The sequence below is a fragment of the Carcharodon carcharias genome, chromosome 3, assembly GCF_017639515.1.
Source record: "Carcharodon carcharias isolate sCarCar2 chromosome 3, sCarCar2.pri, whole genome shotgun sequence".
NCBI lineage: Eukaryota > Metazoa > Chordata > Chondrichthyes > Lamniformes > Lamnidae > Carcharodon > Carcharodon carcharias.
Window position 1 is genome coordinate 49,128,141 of NC_054469.1, and position 25,666 is coordinate 49,153,806.

At 42.0% G+C, this 25,666-nt stretch overlaps 1 protein-coding gene across 4 annotated transcripts in view; it reads left to right on the forward strand.

Annotated features, from left to right (window-relative positions):
* Positions 1 to 25,666, forward strand: part of arhgap12b (Rho GTPase activating protein 12b) — a 241,278-nt gene that overhangs the window by 181,512 nt on the left and 34,100 nt on the right. For all 4 annotated transcript variants that reach the window (XM_041184245.1, XM_041184244.1, XM_041184246.1 and 1 more), the window contains 4 exons: positions 12,221 to 12,325; positions 14,212 to 14,310; positions 15,528 to 15,630; positions 24,283 to 24,399. In XM_041184245.1, coding sequence (XP_041040179.1) covers positions 12,221 to 12,325; positions 14,212 to 14,310; positions 15,528 to 15,630; positions 24,283 to 24,399 — 424 coding nt within the window. The remainder of the gene's footprint in view (positions 1 to 12,220; positions 12,326 to 14,211; positions 14,311 to 15,527; positions 15,631 to 24,282; positions 24,400 to 25,666) is intronic.

Genomic DNA, 25,666 nt, shown 5'->3' on the forward strand with positions numbered 1-25,666 from the left:
AGGAACAAAAGACTCATTTTCTTTCCTGTATTGCATAATTTAAGTAAGAGTTTCCCCTTGATATGACAATAGTAAGTTAGTTAAGCTTTTTTTTAAAAATTGGTTTTGCTAAAGTAAAGTTAAAGCAACTGAAGAGGATCTGTTTACACGTATGTATCTGACAGATTGCATAGTTTAAAAACGTGGCATTGCATTAATGTATTGTAATGTAATGTATTGAAAGCACATAATTACACAAAGATGGGTGGCAGGCCAGAAGATTGGAAAGAATGTAAAGAACAGCAAAGAATGACAAAAAGATTAATAAGGAGGGAAAATTAGAGTATGCGAGAAAGCTAGCTAATAATATAAAGACCGATAATAGGAATTTCTATGGATATTTAAATAAATAAAGAGTTAACAAAGTGAGCATTGGTTCTATAGAGTATGCATCTGGGGAATTGATAATGGAAAGTAGGAAGATGGTGGATGAATGAAACTGGTATTTTGCTTCGGTCTTCGCTATAGAAGACACAAGTAACATCCTGGAAACAGCTGTAAATCAGGAAATGGAAGGGAGGGAGGAGCTCCTGGCAAATTACAATCACCAGGGAAGTGGTTTTGAGCAAATTGTTGGGGCTATGAGCTGACAAATCCCCAGGTCCAGATGGACTTCACCCTAAGGCCTTGAAGAAGTGGCTAGTGAAATAGTTGATGCACTGGTTTTAATTTTCCAAAATTCATTAGATTCAGGGAAGGTTCCAGATTGTAAAATAGCAAAATAACTCCTTTATTCAAAAAGGGAGGAAGACAGAAAGCAGGAAACTATAGGCCAGTTAGCCTAATCTGTCATTGAGAAAATGTTAGAAGCTGTTATTAACAATGTTATAGCAGGGCACTTGGAAAAATTCAAGGCAATCAGGCAGAGTCAGCATGGTTTTGTAAAAGGGAAATCATGTTTAACCAATTTATTTGAAGGAGTCACAAGTTCTGTGGATAAAGGGGAACTGGTGGATGTACTGTACCTAGATGTCCAGAAGGCATTTGATAAAGTGCCACATCAAAGGTTATTGCAGAAAATAAAAGCTTATGGTGTAGGAGACAACATATTGGCATGGATAGAAGATTGGCTGGCTAACAGGAAGTAGAGAGTTGGCATAAATGGGTCTTTTTCTTGTTGGCAGGATGTGATGAGTGGTGTGCCACAGGGATCAGTGCTGGGACCTCAACTGTTTTCAATTTATATAAATGACTTGGATGAAGGGACCAGAGGAATGGTTGCTAAATTTGCTGACAAGACAAAGATAGGTAGGAAAGTAAATTGTGAAGAGGACGTAAAGAGGCTACAAAGTGATATAGATTAAGTGAGTGGGCAAAGATCTGGCAACTGGAGTATAATGTGGGCAAATGTGAAAGTGTTCATTTTGGCAAGAAGAATAAAAAAAGAAGCTTATTATCCAAATGGTGAGAGCTTGCAGAGCTCTGAGACTCAGAGGGATCTGGGTGTCCTAGTGTATGAATCACAAAACGTTAGTATGCAGGTACGTCAGGTAATTAAGAAAGCTAAAAGAATGTTATCATTTATTGTGAGGCAAATTGATTACAAAAGTAGGGAGCTAATGCTTCAGTTGTACAGGGCATTGGTGAGACCACATCTGGAGTATTGTGTACAGTATTGGTCTGCTTATTTAAAGAAAGATGTAAATGCATTAGAAGCATTTCAGAGAAGGTTTACTAGACTAATACCAGGGATGGGTAGGGTTGTCGTATAAGGAAAGGCTGGATTGTTAGACTTGTATCCACTGGAATTTCGAAGAGTAAGAGGCAACTTAATTCAAACTTTTAAGATCCTGAGGGGTCTTGATAGGGTGGATGTGGAGAGGATGTTTCCTCTTGTGGGAGAATCTAGAACTAGAGGCTGCTGTTTAAAAATAAGGGGTCGCTCATTTAAGGTAGAGATGAGGAGAATTTTGTTTCTGACGGTTGCGATTCTTTGGAACTCTCTTCCTCAAAAGGTGGTGGAAGCAGAGCCTTTGAATATTTTTAAGGCAGAGGTGGTTAAATCCTTGGTAAGCAAGGGGATGAAAGGTTATCGGGGTAGGCAGGAATGTGGGTTTGAGGTACTTTCAGATCAGCCATGATCTTGTTGAATGGCGGAGCAGACGCGAGGAGCCGAGTGGTGTCCTACTGCTCCTATTTTGTATGCACCTATTATAACTAATGTGTGGCAATTCTTAGCTCAGTTATCACCTGAATATTTAGGAAATCTTATATTGTTGCAAAATATTATCAATGAATACTTTAGCTGTACATCTGCAAAATATGTTGATGCTACTGTATTTGTTGTGCATTTCATCTGTGACTTCCATTTGTGACTTCACTTTTCTTCCCTCTTTCCACCAAGTCATTCTACTATTGGAGCTCAGTTCCAGGGCTCCTGCTTTCTCTTCTTGCCACGTGGAAAAGTGCTGCCAAGTGTCGGTCTGCAGTCACCTATATAAACTGTCCAGCTGCCACTGTATGTCCTTTCTGCATGCACCGTTTAAAAATGCATAATTACATTTCATCAGCATTTCATGGCCTGCAGTAATTTTTGGGTATGCTTAGCAAGAAAATCTTGCATCTGCTTTGCTTGCTTGCTTGTTTGCATGTCTCTGGCATGTTTAAGCATTTTGTGGTACCATTCTAGACATCTTTGCTGAATTTCCAATATTACAATTTCTTGAAAAATGCTTTAATAGACATTAGGCCTTTTAACATTACAATGGAATTAATTTTTGGTCTCCTTCCCACAACAGAAAATTAAACGGCCATATTACCACCTTTTATAGGAATGCATGATAGTTTGTGGCTACCGTTACTGAGATTTGGTTTTGTAGGGAGAGATTAGTGCTAATCCTGCTGGTACTGCATTCTTCATCACCATAAAAATTGAATTCTCATCAAGATCAAGCTAAGATTGATCATTAGTGGTACTCGGCCATGAATAATCACCATGAAAAATTCTACCTGGCTTTTGCAGTAGGAACCCGCTTTCCATTTTGGAGTTGCTGTCCAACTATGCTTATTGTAATAACCAACTTTAAAATACGTGTGACTTAGTAAAAATAAGCGTAAAAGTTCAAACAATAGAATGAATACTTAGTCCTGTTTTGCACAAGCAGGGAGCAACAGTGCAGGGATATGGATGGTATATTGTACCTTCTTTCTACTGCTTGGCAATTGTTGCCTGGCCATGGAAAGGAAGAAAAATCACCCAATCATTTTTGCTATTCTGGTCTATGCCCTCTGGTTTCAAAATCTGTATTGAATGTCATTGGATCTTTTTATGCAGCACTTACAGTTTTATGCCAAACAATGTTCAGAAAAGGGCAATAGTTCCAAATTCAGCTATATTGTTCCAAATTAAGTCTGGGAAGAGTGTCCTGCAGTAAGCATCGTTGTGAAGCAGTCTGGAAAGAGTGTCCTGCAGTCAGCATCGCTGTGAAGCAGTCTGGGAAGAGTGTCCTGCAGTCAGCATCGCTGTGAAGCAGTCTGGGAAGAGTGTCCTGCAGTCAGCATCGCTGTGAAGCAGTCTAGGAAGTGTCCTGCAGTCAGCATCGCGGCGAAGCATTCTGTGAAGAGTGTCCTGCAGTCAGCATCGCGGCGAAGCAGTCTGGGAAGATTGTCCTGCAGTCAGTACTGCAGCGAAGCAGTCTGGGAAGAGTGTTCTGCAGTCAGCATCGTGGTGAAGCAATCTGGGAAGAGTGTCTTGTAGTCAGCATCACGGCAAAGCAGTCTGGGAAGAGTGTCCTGTAGTCAGCATCATTGTGAAGCAGTCACTTCAAAAAGTGATGTAAGCACAAAGGTGAGCGCTGATTGGTGAGTAGTGGGTAAGTGTTTTTCTCCAGTTTAAAATAGATTAAGCTAAGGAAAGGTAAGTGTTCTAGTTTTTATTTAAAGTTCATAAATAATTTAATTTTTTTTTACTGTATTTAACTTAAGAGTTTTTTTCAACTAGAGGCATGGCAGGGTAGCTCAGTCCCGTGTTATGTACCGCCTGCAACATGTGGGAAGTCCTGGATGCTCCTTGCGCTCTGACTGATCACGTGTGCAAGAAGTGCCACCAGCTGCAGCTACTTGAGCTCCGAGTTTCGGAGCTTGAGCGGCAGCTGGAGGCACTGAAGTGCATCTGCAAGGCTGAGAGTTTCGTGGATAGCACGTTTTTAGATGTGGTCACCTCACAGCTCACGGAAGTGCAGACGGAGAGGGAATGGGTGACCATCAGTCAGAAGAAAGGTGCCAGGCAGGTGGTCAGGAAATCCCCAGGGTGCATCTTGCTCGAGAACCATTTTTCCGCGTTGGAAAATGGTGAGAGCAATGGTTCCTCTGGGGAGTGCAGCCACGCTCATGGTTCGTTTGGAGGTGGGGGGGGTGGTGGAAGAGATGAAGAGCAATAGTGGCAGGCGACTCGATAGTAAGGGGAATAGACAGGCATTTCTGCAGGCGCAGGCATGACTCCAAAATGGTATGTTGCTTCCCTGGTGCAAGGGTCAAGGATGTCACTCAACAGCTGCAGGGTATTCTAAAGGGGAAGGGCAGGCAGAGATTGTGGTACATGTTGGTACCAATGACATGAGTAGAAAGAGGGATGAGGTCCTGCAAACAGAATTTAGGGAGCTAGGAAACAGATTAAAAAACAGGACCTCAAAGATAGTAATCTCTGGATTACTTCTGGTACTACGCCCTAGTGAGTATAGAAATAGGAGGTTAGTCCAGATGAATGAATGGCTGGAGAGATGGTGCAGGAGGGAGAACTTTAAATTTCTGGGACATTGGGACTGTTTCTGGGGTCGGTGGGACCTGTACAAGGCGGACGGGTTGCACCTGAACCGGAATGGGACCAACATCCTTGCAGGGAGATTTGCTAGTGCTGATGGGGAGGGTTTAAATTAACTTGCCAGGGGGGTGGATCCTGAGAGGAGGTTCAGCAGGGCGAGATGCACAGCAAAAATTAGGAGAGAGAGCGAGTGAGTCTGGAAGGCATAGAAATTATAGGTCACTTAAGGCACAAAGGAGTTTGGCAAGATTGGATGGTATTTATATTAATGTAGCGAGTCTGATGAATAAGGCAGATGAGTTGAGATCACCTATTAACACTTGGAAGTATGATGTGATTGCTGTCATAGAGACATGGCTGAGAGAAGGGCGGGATTGACAGCTCAATATTCCAGAATATAGGGTCTTCAGGCAAGATAGGAAAGGAGGTAAAAGAGGAAGGGGTATTACAATACTGAAACAAGGAATCAATTACAGCAGTAAGGAGGGATGACATCTTAGACTCCTCAAATGAAGCCATATGGGTAGAACTGAAAAATAAAGGAGCAATCACATTGCTGGGAGTGTACTATAGGCCCCCAATCAATCAGAGAGAAATAGAAGAGCGAAGATGTAGGCAAATTTCAGAGAAGTGTAAAAATAATAGGGTAGTAATAGTGGGGGATTTCAACTTCCCAAACATTAACAGGGTTAGTCATAGTGTGATAGTTTTAGTTATGAGGAGAGATTGGATAGACTGGGGTTACTTTCCCTGGAGCAGAGGAGAATGAGGGAGGACATGATTGAGGTGTATAAAATTGAGGGGCATAGATAGGGTAGAGAGGAAGGAACTTTTCCCCTTGGTGGAGGGATCAATAACCAGGGAGCATATCTTTAAGGTAAGGGGCAGGAGGTTTAGAGGGGATGTGAGGAAGAATTTTTTCACCCAGAGGGTGGTGGGAATCTGGAGCTCACTGCTTGAAAGGGTGGTAGAGGCAGAAACCCTCATAACTTTAAAGAAGTATTTGGATGTGCACTTGTGATGCCATGGCATACAAATCTATGGGCCTAGAAATGGAGGAACGGTGATATATGTCCAAGCCACTTGGAGGTGATCGTGTTTCCATGCACCTCCTTCCCCGACATTAACAGGGTTAGTCATAGTGTGATAGGTTTAGAGGGAGTGGAATTCTTAAAATGCATCCAGGAGAGCTTTTTAAGCCAGTACATAGAAGCTTCTACAAGAGAGGGGGCGGCCCTGGACTTAATTTTAGGGAATGAAGCTGGGCAAGTGGTAGAGGTATCAGTGGGGGAACATTTTGGAGATAGTGATCATAACTCCGCTAGATTCAAGGTTGTTATGGAAAAGGACAAGGATGGGCCAGAAATCAGATTTCTAAATCGGAGGAAGGCCGATTTTAATAAGATCAGATATGATTTGGCCAGAGTGGACTGGGAGCAGCTACTTGTAGGTAAACCTGCATCAGAGCAGTGGGACTCATTCAAGAAGGAAATGGGGAGAGTATAGGGCCAACATATTCCAGGAAAGACAAGGAATGGGACCAACAAATCCAGGGAACCCTGGATGTCGAGGGATATACAGGATTGGATAAAGAGAAGAAGGGAAGCTTATAACAGATACCGAGAGCTCAAAACAGCAGTAGCCCTAGAGGAGTATAGAATATGTAGGCGGGAACTTAAAAAGGAAATTAGGAGAGCAAAAAGGGGGCATGAAAAACATGCAGGTAAAATAAAGGAAAATTCAAAGTTATTTTACAAGTACATTAAGAGTAAGAGGATAACTAGGGAAAGAGTAGGGCCCATTAAGGACCATAGTGGTAATTTGTGTGTGGAGCCGGAAGACGTAGGTAGGGTTCTAAATGAATACTTTGTGTCAGTATTCACAACTGAGAGGGACAGCGTGGGTATGGAAATCAGGCAGAAGGACTGTGATATAATTAAAGAAATTAGCATAGAAAGGGAGGAGGTTCTAAGTAGTCTGGCAGGCTTAAAAGTAGATAAATCTCCAGGCCCGGATGAAATGTATCCCAGGCTGTTGAGTGAGGCAAGGGAGGGAGATAGGGGCGCTGGCAATAATTTTCAACACCACTCTGGCCACAGGAGAGGTGCCAAAGGACTGGAGGACAGCCAATGTGGTACGGTTATTCAAGAAGGGTGGAAGGGATAAACCAGGGAACTACAGGCCAGTCAGTCTAACCTCCGTGGTGGGGAAACTATTGGAAGCAATTCTGAGGGACAGAATTAATCTACACTTGGAGAGGCAGGGATTAATCAAGGACAGTCAGCATGGTTTTGTTAAGGGGAGGTCATGTCTGACTAATTTGATTGAATTTTTTGAAGAGGTGACCAGGTGTGTAGATGAGGGCAATGCATTTGACGTAGTCTACTTGGACTTCTGTAAGGTTTTTAATAAGGTCCTGCATGGGAGGCTGATAATGAAGGTAAGAGCCCATGGGATCCAAGGCAATTTGGCAAATTGGATCCAGAATTGACTGAGTGGTGGGAAGCAGAGGGTGATGGTCGAGGGATGTTTTTGTGACTGGATGCCTGTGTCCAGTGGGATTCCACAGAGATCATTTATAAACGATTTAGACTTGAATGTAGAAGGGTTGATCAGTAAGTTGGCGGATGACACAAAAATTGGTGGGGTAGTAAATAGTGAGGAGGGTAGCTTTGGATTACAGGAGGATATAGACAGACTGGTCAGATGGGCTGATCAATGGCAAATGGAATTTAATCCGGATAAGTGTGAGGGGATGCACTTGCACAGGATAAACAAGGCACGAGAATATATGATGAATGGCAGGACCCTGGGAAGTACCGAAGATCAGAGGGACCTTGGTGTACTTGTCCACCGGCCCCTTAAGGTAGTGGGGCAAGTAGATAAGGTGGTGAAGAAGGCATATGGGATATTTGCCTTTATTAGCTGAAGCATAGAATATAAGAGCAGGGAGGTTATGCTGGAACTATATAAAACGCTGGTTAGGCCACAGCTAGAGTATTGCGTGCAGTTCTGGAATCCACATTATAGGAAAGATGTGATTGCACTGGAGAGAGTGCAGAGGAGATTTACCAGGATGTTGCCTGGGCTGGAGAGTTTTAGTTATGAGGAGAGAATGGATAGACTGGGGTTACTTTCCCTGGAGTAGAGGAGAATGAGGGAGGACATGATTGAGGTGTATAAAATTGAGGGGCATACATAGGGTAGAGAGGAAGGAACTTTTCCCCTTGGTGGAGGGATCAATAACCAGGGAGTATAGATTTAAGCTAAGGGGCAGGAGGTTTAGAGGGGATGTGAGGAAGAATTTTTTTCACCCTGAGGGTGGTGGGAATCTGGAGCTCACTGCTTGAAAGGGTGACAGAGGCAGAAGCCCTCATAACATTTAAGAAGTATTTGGATGTGCACTTGTGATGCCATGGCATACCAATCTGTGGGCCTAGAGATGGAAGAACGGTGATATATGTCCAAGCCACTTGGAGGTGATCGTGTTTCCACGCACCTGCTGCCATTATATGGTGAACGTTATGGGTTTTGGCACATTCCACCAAAGTTTTTGCAGTGCACCCCTTGGAGGGCAGTCAATCTCGCCTCACCTCTTGAACTTAGGTTTTGCGTCCATGGTTGGACTAAGGCTGTAATAAGGCCTGGAATAGCGATCTAAGCTGGGACCCAAACAGAGATTTGGTGAGCAGGTTATTCGTGAGTAAATATAACTTGGAAGGACCTTTCCATCACTTTACTATTATTGAGAGTGGGCTGATAGGATGGTAATTGGGTAGGTTGGGTTTGTGTTGCTTTTTGTGGACACTATATACATATGCAATTTTTCACATTGTTGAGTAGATGTCATTGTTGTACCTGTACTGAAAAACTTGGCTAATTCTGGAAAACAAACCTTTAGGGCTATAGCCTGAATGTTGTTGAAGCCTGTAGACTTTACTGTGTTCAGTGTTTCTTGCTGTCAGAGTGAATCACATTGACCGAAGACTGATTATGAGGACCTTGGGAGGAGGCTGAGAAAGATCATCGATTGAGCACTCTTGGCTGAAGATGGTTACATATGTTTCAGCCTTCTCTTTTGGACTTGTATGCTGGTCTCCACTGTCATTGAAGATGGGAATGTCCATGGGGTCGCCCCCTTTCATTAGTTGCTTAATTGTCCACCACCTTTCATGACTGGATGCGGCACTGTTTCTGAACTTTGAATGAACATTTGGTAGTGAGATCACTTTCACTGTTTAGCATGTACATACCTTGTGATGTAGTTTCATCACATTGCTACCTCATGTTTAGCTATGCTTGGTGCTGCTTTCATTCTGCAATCATTGCACCAGGGTAACTCATTTGGCTTGGTGATGATGAGAGGGTGAAGAATATGCTGGGCCAAGAGGTTACATATTGTGGTGGTATACAATTTTGCCGCTGCTGACGGCTTCATGGATGCCCAGTTTTGGACTGTAAGTTGTATTCTTAAGCTATAATGTGGTGGTAGTGCTACAGCATGCAACAGAGTGTCTTGGACTCCACAGGGACTGTGCAATATTCTCTGTCATGCACAGATGAGCCTGCGACAGCTAGATTGGTTAGGCGAGGTCAGATAGGTTAAATTCTCAAACCAGAGTGGAATTTTAACACTCGTTCTCTGGGTCTGCTAGTTCTATAACACAACCACTGTGCTACAGTCCATTAATTTTCCTGTCTATAATTCACCTGCTGCGGAGAGAGTCCTTCCTAGGACATTCGAGGGTTCCATCTGTATTATCTTTCTACAAGGGACTATTTCATCCATATTGCTGGATTTGCCAAAGTAACTATTTTGTGTTTCTTTCACTGTTGGGCCAATATCTGTAGCACAAGTTCCAGTGTCATTACTAGTTTTAAAATGATTAGAAACTCAAGCAGTTGCAATATGCACAGTGGCAGAATCCAGTATTAATGAGAGAAGTGTTTGCAAGTGTTCTCAGCCGAAAATGGCAAGTGGATGACCCTACACAGACTATGTCAATAGATGCAAGTGGCAAGTCAGTCTGATTTATTCCATGTGATATTATAAAGCACTGAGTGCATTGGACATGGGCAAATGCTTTAGGCTCTGACAACAACCTGCCTATTGTGCTAAGTGCCAGAACTAGACATCCCCTAGTCAAGCTTACAATGTAGCTGACACTCTGACATCTGTCTAATAACTTGAAAAGTTGCCCAGGTATGTCTTAGCTCTAAAAGAATGTGGCAAACTTAACCCAGCCTATTACTACATATCAGGGAGATGGTGGCCTAGTGGTAATGTAACTGGACAAGTAATACAAGGCCTAGGCTAATTCTCTGAAATGGCCTAGCAAGTCACTCAGTTGTACTAAACTGCTACGGAAAAGTCTAAAAGAATCACCAGATGGACTGCAGTGATTCAAGAAGGCAACTCACCATCACCTTCTCGAAGGAAATTAGGGAAGGGCAACAAATGCTGGCCTTGCCAGTGACCCCCACGATCCATGAAAGATTTTTTTTAAAAACCCCCTAATCACTGCACTGAATAAATGCTGCCTGCTCACTGATGCTCAGTTTTTGTTTCACCAGAACCATTCCACACCAAATCCCATTACAATCTTGATCCAAACATGGATGTAAGACTGATTGCCAGGGAAAACTGAGAGAAGCTGCCTTTGACATCATTAAGACATAATTTGAGTAATTCTGGCAACAATGAGACTTAACAAAACTGAGGTCAATGGCAGACTTGTCAGTGGCTGAATTCATACCTGACACAAATGAGGATGATTGTGGTTGTCAGAAGCCAATCATCACAGCCCCAGGACATCACTGTAGAAGTTCCTCAGGGCAGAATCTTTGACACATCCATCCTCACCAATGACTCCCTATGTCATAAAGTCAAGAAAATAGCTTTTTGCTGATTCAAGTATTTCAATGTTTACAAATCCTTGGATAATAAAACAACCCATGCCTGCCAACAGCAAGACCTGGATAACATCTTTGCTGACAAATGGTGGGTAACATTTGTGCCACACAAGTGCCAAGCAATAACACCTCCAGTAAGAAAACTAAAGTCCAACTATTCTACCCCCAAACTTCATCACTGACTCTCACTCTACAAACATCTTTGGAAGAACAGCGGTCATCAGTCATATCAACACCCTGGTGATAGGAGTGGGGCAGAGGTTGAGTCCTCTAAAAGTGTCTCACTTTCTGACCCAACAAACCCTTTCCACCATCTATAACAAGGCACGAGCTTGGGTGTGATGTAATACTCACTACTCACTGGATGCTGCAGCTACAAAACTCAGCTTAGAGCTGTCCATTTATTCAGTGCTCCAAGTACTGCATATCAGCCCCCTCCACCACCATCATACTGTGGCTGCAATTCGTATGATTTACTGGAAGAACTTCAGCAACGATACTTCAACTGCAGCTCCTGATCCATGAACTCCACCATCAAGAAGAGCAAGAACACCATCACCATGGGAACACAAACATCTTTCAGTTCCTCCAAGTCACAAATCATCCTAATATGGGCATACATCGCCTTTTCTTCATTGCTGAGTCAAAATCTAGGCTAGGTAGATAGTAACTTGTGTTTGGTTTCAAAATCTTCCAGATGAAGTTTTGGATTCAGTCATAATATTAGTGGACCCAGAATCCACGAGTAATGTCATTGGTTGCCTATCTGGTGACTTTTCATTTTTTTCTTATCCAACGATCAGCGAAAGATTATGCTTTTTCAAGAAGTGAGCATTTCTCCAGGATATTTTCATCCACTTCTTAAAAAAAAAGCTGTGGACCCACCCCCATCATTCACATCAGCCATCACCACCTCCCTTAAGGTGACTCTGGTGATTCCCTTGTGGAATGACAACAGTCCCTATTTATACCTGGATTTTGAAATTATCTTAAAATATGATATAAAGGTAGGTAATTGAACAGTCAGAGAGACGTAGTCAGGAGCACGTGTTTGATAGAAATCACATCCCACAGGTCTCAATGATGCATTTTGAGCTATATATTAAAAATTAAGATTTAATTTAGTTAAAGGTTAAATGCAAGTAATTAGTGGTTTTAGGAAAATTGATTCAGGAGCTGCCTTGTCTCGTGGTTGTTTAGCAATTCCATGTCCCAACTTCAGCCATTTTAACCAGAGACAATACCACTATCCAGAATTTAATGCTTGAAGTGCATATGCTGATGGAGACTGAGTTGAGTTCACTTGCAATGTTGTGCAGAACTCGGGTTGTGAAGACTCACACATGAATGGATTCCTCAGCAAAGTGCTTGAGAGTGACCCAGAAAATCTTACCTTGATGACTTCAGAAAGGAAGGAGACAGGGTTGATGAAAATAGAAACAATTCATGCTTTAATGGTTGTTGGTTATAACCCGTGAACTTTAACAATTTCAATTTTTGACATTTTAGAAATTTGGTGGCAACCAATCCAAACCTGAGTTCACTGTCGATCTAAAAGGAGCTGCTATAGAATGGGCTTCAAAAGACAAATCCAGTAAGAAGAATGTGATTGAGGTAAATATTTTAGTTTATCAGTGCAATTTTCTATGTTCCATGTTCTAAGCATTTAATCAAGCACTGGCACTTTGTCATTGCTTTGTTGCACTAATCGTTGCTGCTCACTAACTTTTTTAATCAATGGCATTTGATTAAATGATAATAATCAAGGGAAGTGATGCAAACCCAGAAGAATTACTTTTTCTACTATTCTTAGGTGTTTTGCAGTACTTCCCTGAACACTCATTTGGGGGTCAGTTCTGGTTAGTTTCTGACACTTTGTCAAACAAGTTAAGCAGGTTTCAGATGGAGGGCTCAGGGATCTGAGACTTGATCCAGACCAAATTGGCGAGTAAAAGTTTCTGTTCCTTGTTGTACTACATGAAATGACTTTGAGTGGTGTCACTCTCAGTTCCCAGTGGATTGGAGACCATGACTTAAAAATTGGCAGTCTCACTCAGAGACAACTATGACTAATGTACCACATGAGATGTTATAAGCCAAGGCAATGTAGGGTGTTCCTTTCAGGCTGGGATAAAGTTGATGTAGGTTAATAATTGATACAACAAACTTCGCATCAATTACATTGATGGTCATCATCAAATTTGTAGCATGAAACTCATTCCTTTGTAAAATTCAAAGCAGTAGTCCTTGAATGAAGTGGTCGTTTCCAGGAATGCCTCAGGAGGCAGCATCACCTGTTGTGCAAAACTAAATGATGGATGCTGACTCAACTGCCATTTAACAAGGAAAGTGCCTTCAGAAAGAAAGGCAACTGATTGAGAGGAGAGCAATGTCAGAGTGTTCCATACTGAAGAATTAACAACCTTCAACTTCATTACATACAGCGTAAATTCAAGTTTTTTCAAGCTTTCTCAAAGAAAGCACAAGGTTCCAATGTTGCCTTCAATGAGATGTGCATTGTGATGTATGTATTCCTTTAAGTACGAAGAAGCGGAATTTGAAGCCCTGAATATAGTGCAGGACCGGGATTGAAATATGGATTTTTAAAATTTTCTCAAGGTACAAAAGTGGGTGAACTCAGTGCACTCAATACAGTAGAGAAACTGACACAAATGTTAAAAACTTATGGATTATGCAGCTCTTTATTTGAATTGAGAGAGGAGGCTATCATATAAGTTGTAACACTCTAGTTATTTATTTTTTTTTAAAGTTAAAGCTTGATGTAGCCTGTTTCTGAAATTAATTCTATCTTCTAGATGGTCTTCACAGTTGGAATTCAGCAGTAGGCAACATTTGAATCTTGAGGTTGTATCAGGAAAGCAGGCTGCTTTCGTGCCTATGATATGTATTGTGGAACATATCAACAAAATTGCATACAATTTTTTTTTTACCAGTAGTGTCATTTGCCTCCTTGTGGTGTTTTCACTTGTCACACCAACATCCCCAACGAAAAGGGCAGGCAAGCAATCTACCTGCTCCAGGACTCTATCAATGATTTTCTTAAAGAGCCAGATTGACATTTTCTTAAAATTTTGGAATTTATTTGTGAACTTCTTATGCATTTTTTAATTTACTATGTAAGGTTTCAGAATTCCATAGAAGTTTGTCATTGATCAAAACATCATAATATTACTTGTTTCAATTTTATGCAAGTTAGGCTTACTGGCTTGTTAATATCAATTCAGGGCCCAGAGAATTGTTGGACATTTATGCTAAAATTATGACTGGTGATACTAAGTTGCCCAGAGGGAGAGGGTGCATTTCTGAAACTTAACTCGATTGACCAGAATTCAAACAGCCATAAGAGTTAAATATTTTAGGCTTAATCTGTAGAACACAAGGCAGTCTAAACAGTACCTAAAATTACAAGTGGTAGGCTGGTTATGAATAAACATGAACCTATACGTTTCATTTATAAAAATAATCTTGCTGTTTTCCAGCTCAAAACACGCCAAGGAACAGAATTACTGATTCAGTTGGACAATGACAATCTCATCAATGAGTGGTATAAAGCTCTTGAGGAGACTATTGGTAGTCAGGTGCGTATTCGGATTGAACATTTTGCTTTCCGTCTCATCATTTTTTACACCAAGTAAAAATTTCCCTTGCTTTTACTGATTCACTGATAAACTCTTCACAATATACCTTGGATGCAACAAACTAGCACAAAGGAAGACGGCTGTGGTTGTTGGAGGGCAATCATCTCAGTTCCAGGACATCACTGCAGAAGTTCCTCAGGGTAGTGTCCTACGTCCAACCATCTTCAGCTGCTTTATCAATGACCGACCCCCCCACCCCCATCTTAAGCTCAGAAATGGGGATGCTTGCTGATGATTGAATAATGTTCAGCACCACTTGCGGATCCTCAGATCAACTGAAGCAAACCATGCCCATATGCAGCAAGAGCTGGACAACATTCAGGCTTGGGCTGATAAGTGGTTAGTAAGTTGCGCCACATGTGCCAGGCAATGACCATCTCCAACAAGAGAGAATCCAACCATCTCCCCTTGACATTCGATGGTATTACCATTGCTGAATCCCCAGTATCAACATGCTGGGGATTACCTGGACCAGCCATATAAATGCTGTAGATACAAGAGCGGGTCAGAGACGAGGAATCCTGCCGCAAATAACTCACCTCCTGACTCACCAAAGATTGTCCACCATCCACAAGACACAAGTCAGCAGTGTGATGGAATACTCTCCACTTGCCTGGTTGAGTGCAACTCCATCAACACTCAAGAAGCTCAACACCATCCAGTATAAAGCAACCTGCTTGATTAGCACCCTATCCACCACCTTCAACGTCCACTTCTTGTGCCACCAACGCACAGTGGCAGCATGTGTGCCATCTACAAGATACACTGCAGGAAGTCACTAAACCTCCTTAGACAGCACCTTCCAAACCCACAACCATTACCATCTAGAAGGACAAGGGCAGCAGATGCATGGGAACACCGCTACCTGCAAGTTCCCCTCCAAGCCACTCACCATCCTGATTTGGAAATATATCTCCATTCCTTCACTGTCACTGGGTCGAAATCCTGGGGCTCTCTCCCTATCAGCACTGTGGGTGTATCTACACCACATGGACTGCAGTGGTTCAAGAAGCTGGCTCATCTTCACCTTCTTAAGGACACTTGGGGATGGACAATAAAAATGCTGGCCTAGCCAGTGACGCCGAGGCTTCATGAAAGAATTTAAAAAATGTATATATTAAAAGCTGATTTTGATCCTGCAACTACTTTCATTACAGACAGTGGAGTCTGATGAAGCCGCTGAAGATGATGCTCCAGAGTCCCCTGGAATTGAAAAGCATGATAAGGATAAAACTAATAAAGACTTAAAGAAATCACGCCGTAAGTCATTAAAAACAGAACAATTTTACAAAGTTAGCCTAAACATACGTGTATGTTGTTGTTTCAGTCTACAGGATAAAGATGCAATTGATTTTTGCTTAATTTTCTCCCTGCAAGTACAACTTTTGCAACAGCTTCGGGAATTAGCATTGAAATCACTAATTATGAATTTATTCTTTACAATTTTAATAAGTATTTGCAAGACTGATGAATCGTTTCATTGGTATAGCAGACAAAGATATTTTATATGCAAGTGTAAACAGCTTAATACCCATACATCACTGCTCCATTTAAACTTCATAATTCATTTGAGAATCAATTATGTAAATTAATGGTCAACATGTCCCATATGTATGAAACATTAATTGAGGTAAGAGTATGCACCAATTTTGTTAGTAAAGGTGAAATGGCCTGCTGTGATATAATTCCTACGATGGCCAGTAAAGGAGGGCCTTTTATTAAGGGTCAATATTTGATAACTTTTTTCTTCTTGACTATACTATAGTAATTTCACTTGCATCAGTTTTTAAGTTAGGCACTCTGTTTTATATATAAATCTCAATGAACAGAAAATGGATGCACTATATTCTGGGCTAATATTTTTCCCCCTGTCAGTCAGGGTATCTGTGGTTAGAGCAATGTTTTTATAACTGGAAGAAATAAACATTCATATCTTCATGGGGAAATAACATAACACCTATGTGTAAAAATTCATTGTTCTGCTGAGGATAATAGCAAATGTTTCTTAATGTATTGATGGCAGTAGTCCAATCTTGAGTTTGATGCAATTGCTATTTTAGGCTAACTTATATGTTGTTCATTATCAAACATCCAGCACTATAGATGAAAGTAAATTAAAAATGTTTTCCAGCATATAATTAAAGCCTTAGTTTTTTTTTCCAGTAACTTTAAATCCACAGTTGCTGAGACATAACAGGGTAAGTTTTGTAGCTGCTGGCACTGGTGACACCAGAGCAGAAGAACCTTTTGTTTCACCAAGGAGTCTGTCAGCCACAAATCTCACTCTCAAACCTGTGGCTTTCAAGGACACGGGACCTTAAGTTCATGCTGTGGACTCTTTTCAGCCTGCAACAGATGATAACAGCAACATCTAACAGTTCAAAGGATATCAATATATCAGAGAGGTCACATTATAACAATATCTACCCTTCAAAAGTATCTGATTGGCTGTAAACTGCTCAGGGACACCCTGACATCATGAAAGTCAGCTTTTCATTCTTTATTGACCGAGAAAAGCAGGATGAGAGAGCACTAGGTTTCTCACTCTTATGACAGGCTTCCCTGTGGTGCAAGGTGCCATTGACTCTCTCACTGTGGCTTGTGTCCCCTATCAGCATCAATCAAAAGTGAGTCATCAATGTGCAGTTAGTGCATCGTGCAGGCCTGTGCCTATTATCTCAACAGTGGTCATAACTCATTCAATCTGTGCCCCCTTTAAGCTGCCAATTTGCAGGGTAGCAACGTCACAAGATAGGAGCAGACCATACAGCCCATTGAGCCTGCTCTGCCATTCAACACGATCATGGCTGATCTTGGGATTCTACCCTACTTTCCTGCCTGCTCCCCATATTCCTTGAGAGACCAAAAATCTGTCAATCCCAGCCTGAAGTAAAGTCAATGATGGAGCACCCACAACCCTCTGGGGTAGGGAATTCCAAAGATTCACAACTCTTTGAGTGAAGAAGTTGCTTGCTGTAACTGCGCGCTAACTTTGAGTTCCTGTAGGGCGTACCCCAGTCTCTCTGAACATCAACATACAAGTTTGGCACTTTTTAAAAATTATTCTGCTTTTCTATTTTTACGATCAAAGTGAATAACCTCATACATGCCCACATTATACTCCAGCTGCCATCCTGCCCACTCACGTAACCTGTCTATATCTCTTTGCAATCCCGCTGTGTCCTTCTCCCAACTTACATTTCCACTTAGCTTTGTATCGTCAGCAAACTTAGTTCACTTTTTGTGTCTCTGTCTAAGTCATAATATATATTGTAAGTAGCTGAGGCCCCAGCACTGATCCTTTGTAGCACTCCTAGTCACCGCTTTCTAGCTTAAGAATGCCCCATTGTCTTTGCTTTATGTCTATTAACCAATCCTCTATCCGTGCTAATATAATTACCCCCAACTCCATAAGTCCTTGCCTATTAAACTTTTGCGCGACACCTTATCAAATGCCTTTTAGAAATTCAGGCTTTTGTCATCGATTGGTATCCCTTTATCTACCCTACTGTTATATCCTCAAAAAAACTTTTCAAAAAATAATTGTCAAACACTATTTCCCTTTTGTAAAACCATATTTACGTTGTCTGATCGTACTATGATTTTCTGAGTGCGGTGTTCAGACTTCCTTAATAATAGATTCCAACACTTTCCCCACACCTAACATCAGGCTAATTGGCTTGTAATTCCCTGTTTTCTCCCTCCCTCCTTTCTTGAACAGCGGTGTCACACTTGCTAACTGGCAATCTGCTGGAACCGTTAAGGAATCAAGGAAATTTTTGAAAATTGTAGATGGAGCACCCACTACCTCTCCAGCTATTTCTTTTAGAATCCCAGGCTGGTAGACCATCAGGTCCTGGAGTTTTGTCAGATTTTAGTCCCATAAGTTTCTCCAGTACTTTTTCTGTGCTAATATTAATTTCCTTAATTTCCTCACTCTTATTAACACCTAGGTTACCCTCTATTTCTGGTGTGCAACTTGCATCACCTACTGTGAAGACAGAAAACGTGTTCAATGTCTCTGCCATTTTCTCATTCCCCATAATAATTCTCCTGTCATTGCTTCAAAGGGGTCAATGTTTACTTTAGCCTACTCTCTTTTTTATATAATTGTAACAGCCCTTACAGTCTGTTTTTATATTCCTGGCTAGTTTGCTCTCAGATTCCATTTTTTCCCTTTTTATCAACATTTTGGTGGCCCTCTGCTGGTTACTGAAACACACCCTGACCTCAGACTTGTTTCTGTTCTTTGCAACATTATAAGCTTCTTCTTTTAATCTAATACTATCCTTACTTTGAGTAAGCCACAAATTGATCTTCCTGGCTGAGTTTTTGCATTTCAGTGGAATGTATTTTTGTTTCTTTAAATATTGTCCATTCTTTATTTACGGCCATACCTTTTAGCCTAATTACCCAATCAAACCTAACCAGTTTTCCCCTTATACCTATGTATTTGGCATTGTTTAAGTTTAAGATTCTTGTTTACGATTGGAGCATGTCGCTTTTGAAATTAATATGGAATTCAGTTGTATTATGATCATTAGTTTCTACTGGACCTTTTACTAGGAGATTACTAATTAACCCTGCTTCATTACATATATATTAGATCTAAAGTAGCATTTTCTCTAATCAGTTCCACAATGTATTACTCCAGGAAACTGCCATGAAAACATTCTACAAACTTATCTTCTATACCACCCTTGCCATTTTGATTGGTCCAACCTATATGAAGATTAAAGTCCCCATAATTATTCATTGCCTTTGTTATGTGCTCCAGAAATTTTGTGTTTAATGCTCTGTCCAACAGTATAACTACTGTTAGGGGGCCTATGAATTACTCTTTTCAACATTTTCTGACTCTTGCTACTCCTGATCTCTACCCATAGTGATTCTACTTCATGATATTCTGAGCCAAGATCCTTCCTCATTGATGTCTTTAAGTCATCTTTTACTATCAGGGCTACCTCTCCTTTGCTATTCTGCCTACCTTTTCGAAATTTTGTGTGCCCTGGAATGTTCCCAACCTTGGTCACCCATGACTCAGTAATGGCAGTTGGCTCCAATCCATTTATCTTTATTTATGCCACTAGTTCAACTATCTTATTGCAGAATCTTGGTGCATTCAGATAAAGAGCATGTAATTTATTTTTTTTATTATTGTTCTCTGCATGGTCCTTACTCTCTGATGCGCAGTGACTGTTAAGCTCTGTCCCTCCCTATCCCACTCTTCTTTTTAACCACATCAACTGGATTTCCACATCTCCCATCACCCAACCCCTTCCCCCACCTCTGTTACTTCAAAGCCCTAAATATATGATTCGCCAGGACATTGATCCCAGTCCAGCTTAAGTGGAGCCCAAACCAACGGAACAGCACTCTTTCCTGTGTACTGGTGCCAGAGCCTCGAATTGAAAGCCCTTCTTCCACTCTGAGCCAGATGTTTAATTCTCTAATCTGCTTGACCCTATGCTAATTGACATGTGGCTCAGGTAACAATCCAGAGATGATTACCTTTGATACTCAGCATTTTAATTTGAATCCTTCAAACTCTCTCAGCAGAACATCATTCCTAGTTGTACATATGTAATTGGTTCCTACGTGGAACACAACAACTAGATCCTCGACCTCCTACTCCAAGCTCGTGTCCAACTTCAAAGAGATGTTCTTAAGTATGGGGAACAGTGCTTATCCTTCTGACGACGCTAATCCCAAATACTACCACGTTCCTTTTTGCTCCCCCCACCTGAATGGCATTCTTTAACATTGTGCCATGGTCAGTTTCCTAATCAAAGTTGAGGGCTGAGGCTCCTTTTTAAAATTTATTCACGGGATTTGGGCTTTGCTGGCCAGGCCAGCATTTTTTGCCCATCCCTAGTTGCCCTTGAGAAGCTGGTGGTGAGCTGCCTTCTTGAACCGCAGCAGTCCATGTGGTGTAGGTACACCCACAGTGCTGTTAGAAAGGGAGTTCCAGGATTTTGACCCAGCGACAGTGAAGGAACATCGATATATTTCCAAGTCAGGATGGTGAGTGACTTGGAGTGGAACTTCTAGATGGTGGTGTTCCCATCACTACCTTCTATATCCCCATACCTGCCTGGCTTGCAGTCACATCTCCTTGTTCCTGACCATTGACCTCCTCCAGGGGTCCCCAGCACCACAGATGCCAGTCTCAGCCAATTTGATTCATTCCACGTGATATCAAAAAATGGCTGAAGGCACTGAATACTGCAAAGGCAATAGGCCCTGATAATATTCTGGAAATAGTATTGAAGACTTGTGCTCCAGAACTTGTCGCGCCCCTAGCCAAGTTGTTCCAGTACAGCTACAACACTGGCATCCACCCGGCAATGTGGAAAGTTGCCCAGGTATGTTCTGTACGCAAAGAGCAGGACAAATCCAATCCAGGCAATTACCGCCCCGATCCGTCTACCCTCGATCATCAGTAAAGTGGTCATCAACAGTAATATCCAACGATTATTGCTTAGCAATAATCTGCTCACTGACGCTCAGTTTGGTTTCCGCCAGGATTACTCAGCTTCTTACCACATTACAACCTTGGTTCAAGCATGGACAAAAGAGCTGAACTCCAGATTTGAGGTGAGAGTGACTGCCCTTGACATCAAAGCAGCATTTGACCAAGTGTAGCATCAAGGAGCAAAACTGGAGGCATTGGGCATCAGTGGGAAAACTGTCTGCTGGTTGGAGTCATAACTATCCAAAGGGAGATGGTTGTGGTTGTTGGAGGTCAATCAATTCAGTCCCAGGACATCACTACAGGAATTCATCAGAGTAGTGTCCTATGTCCAACCGCCTTCAGCTGCTTTATCAATGACCTTCCATCATAAGGTTAGAAATGGGGATGTTTGCTGATAATTGCACAATGTTCAGCACCATTCACAACGACTCAGATACTGAAGAGTCCATGTCCAAATGCAGAAGAGCTGGACAATATCCAGGCTTGGGCTCACAAGTGGCAAGTGACATTCGTGCCATACAAGTGCCAGGCAATGAGCATCTCCAACAAGAGAGTATCCGCCCATCACCCCATGACATTCAGTGGCATTCCCATTGCTGAATCTCCACTATCAACATCCTGGGGGTTACTATTGACCAAAAACTGAAGTAACCAGCCGTATAAATACTGTGGCTGCAAGAGCAGGTGAGAGGCTAGGAATCCTGCAGTGAATAGCTCACTTCCTCATTTCCCAAAGCCTGTCCATCATCTACCATTCACAAGTCAGGAGTGTGATGGAATACTCTCCACCTGCCTGGATGAGTACAGCTCCAACAACACCCAAGAAGCTTGACACCATCCAGACCAAAGCAGTTGGCTTGATTGGCACCCCATCCACAAACATTCACTCCCTCCACGACCAATACACAGTGGCAGCAGTGTGTATCATCTACCAGATGCACTTCAGGAACTTACTAAGCCTCCTTAGACTGCACCTTCCAAACTTATGACCACTACCACCTAGAAGGACAAGGGCAGCAGATACATGGGAACACCACCACCTGGAAGTTCCCCTCCAAGCCACTCACCATCCTGACTTGGAAATATATTGCCGTTCCTTCACTGTCGCTGGGTCAAAATCCTGGAACTCCCTCCCTAACAGCACTGTGGATCTATCTACACCACATGGACAGCAGTGGTTCAAGAAGGCAGCTCACCACCATCTCCTTGAGGGCAATTAAGGATGGGCAATAAATGCAGGCCCAGCCAGTGACACCCACATCACATGAATGAACATTTAAAAAACTGCCTAACCATAGGGGTGTGAGTGCCTCCTGGAACAGAGCGTCCCCATCCCTGTTGTTCTGCAATGTCTGCAGCTCAGATTCCAGCTCACAACACTAAGCCAAAGCTGCTCAAGCTGCAAACCCTGACTGTAGATATGGTTGCCTGGGACTGCAATGCATTCCACAGGTTTGCACATGTTGTAGTCATGACATGCCACCATCCCTGCCATGTTTGTCTCACCTTATTTATTTTATTAGTCAATTAGTTATTAATTTACACAGCTAATGTAAAAGCAAGTCTCCTAGCCTAGAGACAAAAGAAGAACACCTCTTTCCCCTTCTACACTAAATTTCTACTCGTACAAAATTCCCAATTCAGCACTCATTCCCATCGCACTCGGGCCTCGTCATCTCACTCTATGCAATAGCAAAACCTGTCTGCTTTGGTAGAGAATTGGTGACACGCACCCAAGTTGCAACTGGTAAGTCAGGTTCCTGCTCCAGTAATTAACACCTATTCAGGCAACCACTTTCAGTTGATTGATAGATAACTGCCACTGCAGTTTCTTGAGTAGCTTTCTGGTTTAAAGTTCAAAGTCAGAGTCTGACTATTTTTCTAAATTAAGCTTTAGAAAAACTTACCAGAGATATCTCACCTGCACCATATTCCCAACTTAGCACTCATTCTTCATTGCACTCAGTCCTCTCTTCCCACTCTCTGCTCTCACAGGTATCCCTCTTGGACATGGCTAGTGACTCCTGTCAGGAGCCCATGTACAACTGCGGAGCTTTCCTACCATGAGAGTTCCACTGCCACAACATTGAAAAAACAATTGACCAGCTGAAATAATGCTTTTGCTGCCTGGACCATCCCACTGGTGCTTTGCAGTATGCCCCTGAGTGGGTAGCCAGATTTGTTATTGTCTGCTGCTTGCTTCATAACTTTGTGATCAGGTGAACCAGTCCTTAATATCACCTTGACATTGGCAAATAGAGGAGGAAGAGGGAGAGCCTTAGCTGCACAAGTTGTCAGAGACCAGTGCACTGAAGAGTGCTACAACTAAATCAATCCACAATGCACCCACAATCCTTACCACTCTTCTTGTAATTCCCATCAGATTACCTTACTTCGCTCCAAACTTATTGGGATTGCCCTCATTTCACTGCAAAGACAAATACTGCCATCAAATCAGATCAAAAAACAAATTTGACAAATAAATGCACTAACAAAAAGAATTGACTAATTATCTTTGAGCCAATCCTTAGTAGCCACAGATTGTGAGGTTGGAAGGCTGTTGAGCATCCATCTTTACATGGACTTGGAGAGCAACCCTCTGCAACACTGGGCGTGGAGAACGTGTTTGCAGGCCCCTTCGCCTCTGTGTGGGATGCGGCAGTCTAGACTGGCTGGCTGAGTGATGCTAGCAAGGGCACTGACAGAGTGCCTGGCAGGGGACAACACATACTGTCATTTTTAGAGAGGACAGGTGTTCCTGTCATAATGCCAAGGCTACTCTCCTGGGGCATAGCCTCTGCACTACTGGAGCTCTGCCAGTGAATTGATGCAGGGCTGATGCGACACTATTGAAACCTTTTTTAGCAGTAGCAGCATTCTGTGCTGCCTTGGAAGCTGTTGAAGCTGTCACAAATGGTTGTTAAGGTGGGTTCCACTGCAGTACTGATGGAGCTGACCCGATCCAAGCTGGACAGAAAGGTTCCCATGGCCTGCGAAAAACGTTGAGGCTAGTTGAAACTGGATTCCTTCCTTTTCTGTAACATTATGTGCAAGCTCTTTGGCAGGCTGACAGTGCACCAAGCATTTTGCAGTCTAGTTCTCAAGTTTTCTCTGGTAGCCTGGATTCTCAAAGTCAGCATCTAAGCCCTCTGAGACAGAATTAGTCGGAAACCTTTGGCTCCTAGTAGCACCTTTGCCAACCCTCTGGAGTGGGGCTTGTACCTCTGACTCAGAGGTGAAAATACTAGCAACTGAGCCACAACTGATACAATAAACAGTCACCCTATCTTTTCTCAATGATAGAACCTTGTGTTATCATTGTTCTCTAATAAAAACAAATAAAATTTTACAGCCATTTCCTAATGGGAATTAATCATTTTGTGTTTTTTATGATTTTGTCATTTAAGCTTTATTTTATTTGTTTCTGTTTGTTACAGCAAGCAAATCTAGTAGTATAGATAATGCAGATCAAAAAAAGGCGAAAACAAAATTGAAGAAGTTCTTGACACGAAGACCAACGCTCCAAGCAGTCCGAGACAAAGGCTATATAAAAGGTAACAAAAGTTATCTTGAAGACACAGTACTAGTACATTGAATATATGAACGAATGAAAGAAGCCCAGTTATTTTTGTTGTAAGCATTTGAGTGATAAGTTTTTTTTAATTTTAGATTTTTATTATTGTCTCTAATGGGTACATGCAACTCATCTGTTCCTCCCCTTCTCTCAATAAAGTTCTCATGGGGTCCTACATCTTCTATATGTAAGCAGACAGTAGCTCCTTTAGTAGGTCTTGCCAAAGCTGCTGTTTAACACATCACAAGGAAGTAATTATGTTTCCTTCTAATTCTCTTCCCCTGACCACCCTGTATAAGAGCAAGGAAATTCAGCAGAGTGAACAAAATAATCCATGTCCTTCCTGTCAGTGGCATTGTGTTTCCTGTACATATTTACTGAGCTCTAATTATGTTAAAACATGAAACTTTTAAAACACTGATTTTTTTTATTTACAAAAAAAAATCACAATTTAAAAATTAAGTAAACCAAAGCATTATTTTATTCACTTAATTAGTACTTTTAATTTATAGTATCTTTTAATTTCACTGTATTAAGCACAGTGCTGTAGGTCATTCTGAACATTGAATCGTAGAATCAGAATAGTTACAGCACAGAAGGAAGCCGTTTGGCCCCTGGTGTCTGTGCCGGCTTTATAAGAGCAACTCAGCTAATGCCACCCAGCCACTTTTTCCCTGTCGTCCTGCACATTTTTCTTTTTCAGATAATGATTTTGAATGCCTCGATTGTCCAGCCATGCATTCCAGATCCTAACCACTAGTTGCATTAAAATGGTTTTCCTCATGTTGCCTTTGCATCTTTTGTCAATTACCTTAAATTCTGTGCCCTCTGGTTCTCGATCCTTCCAGCAGTACATACAAGCAAGGAGCAGGAGTGGGCTATTCAGCCCCTTGAGCCTGCTCCACCATTTAATAAGATCATTGCTGATCTGATAGTATCTACCCCCGATAACCTATCATCCCCTTGCTTACCAAGAATGTATCCACCTCTGCCTTAAAAATATTCAAAGAATCTGCTTCCACCACCTTTTCAGGAAGAGAGTTCCAAAGACCCATGATCCTCAGAGAAAAAAATTTACCTCATCTCCGTTTTAAATGGGCGACCCTTTATTTTTGAACAGTGACCCCTAGTTCTAGATTCTCCCGCAAGAGGAAACATCATCTCTACATCCACCCTGTCAAGACCCATCAGGATCTTATATGTTTCAATCAAATCATCTCTTCCTCTTCTCAACTCCAGCGGATACA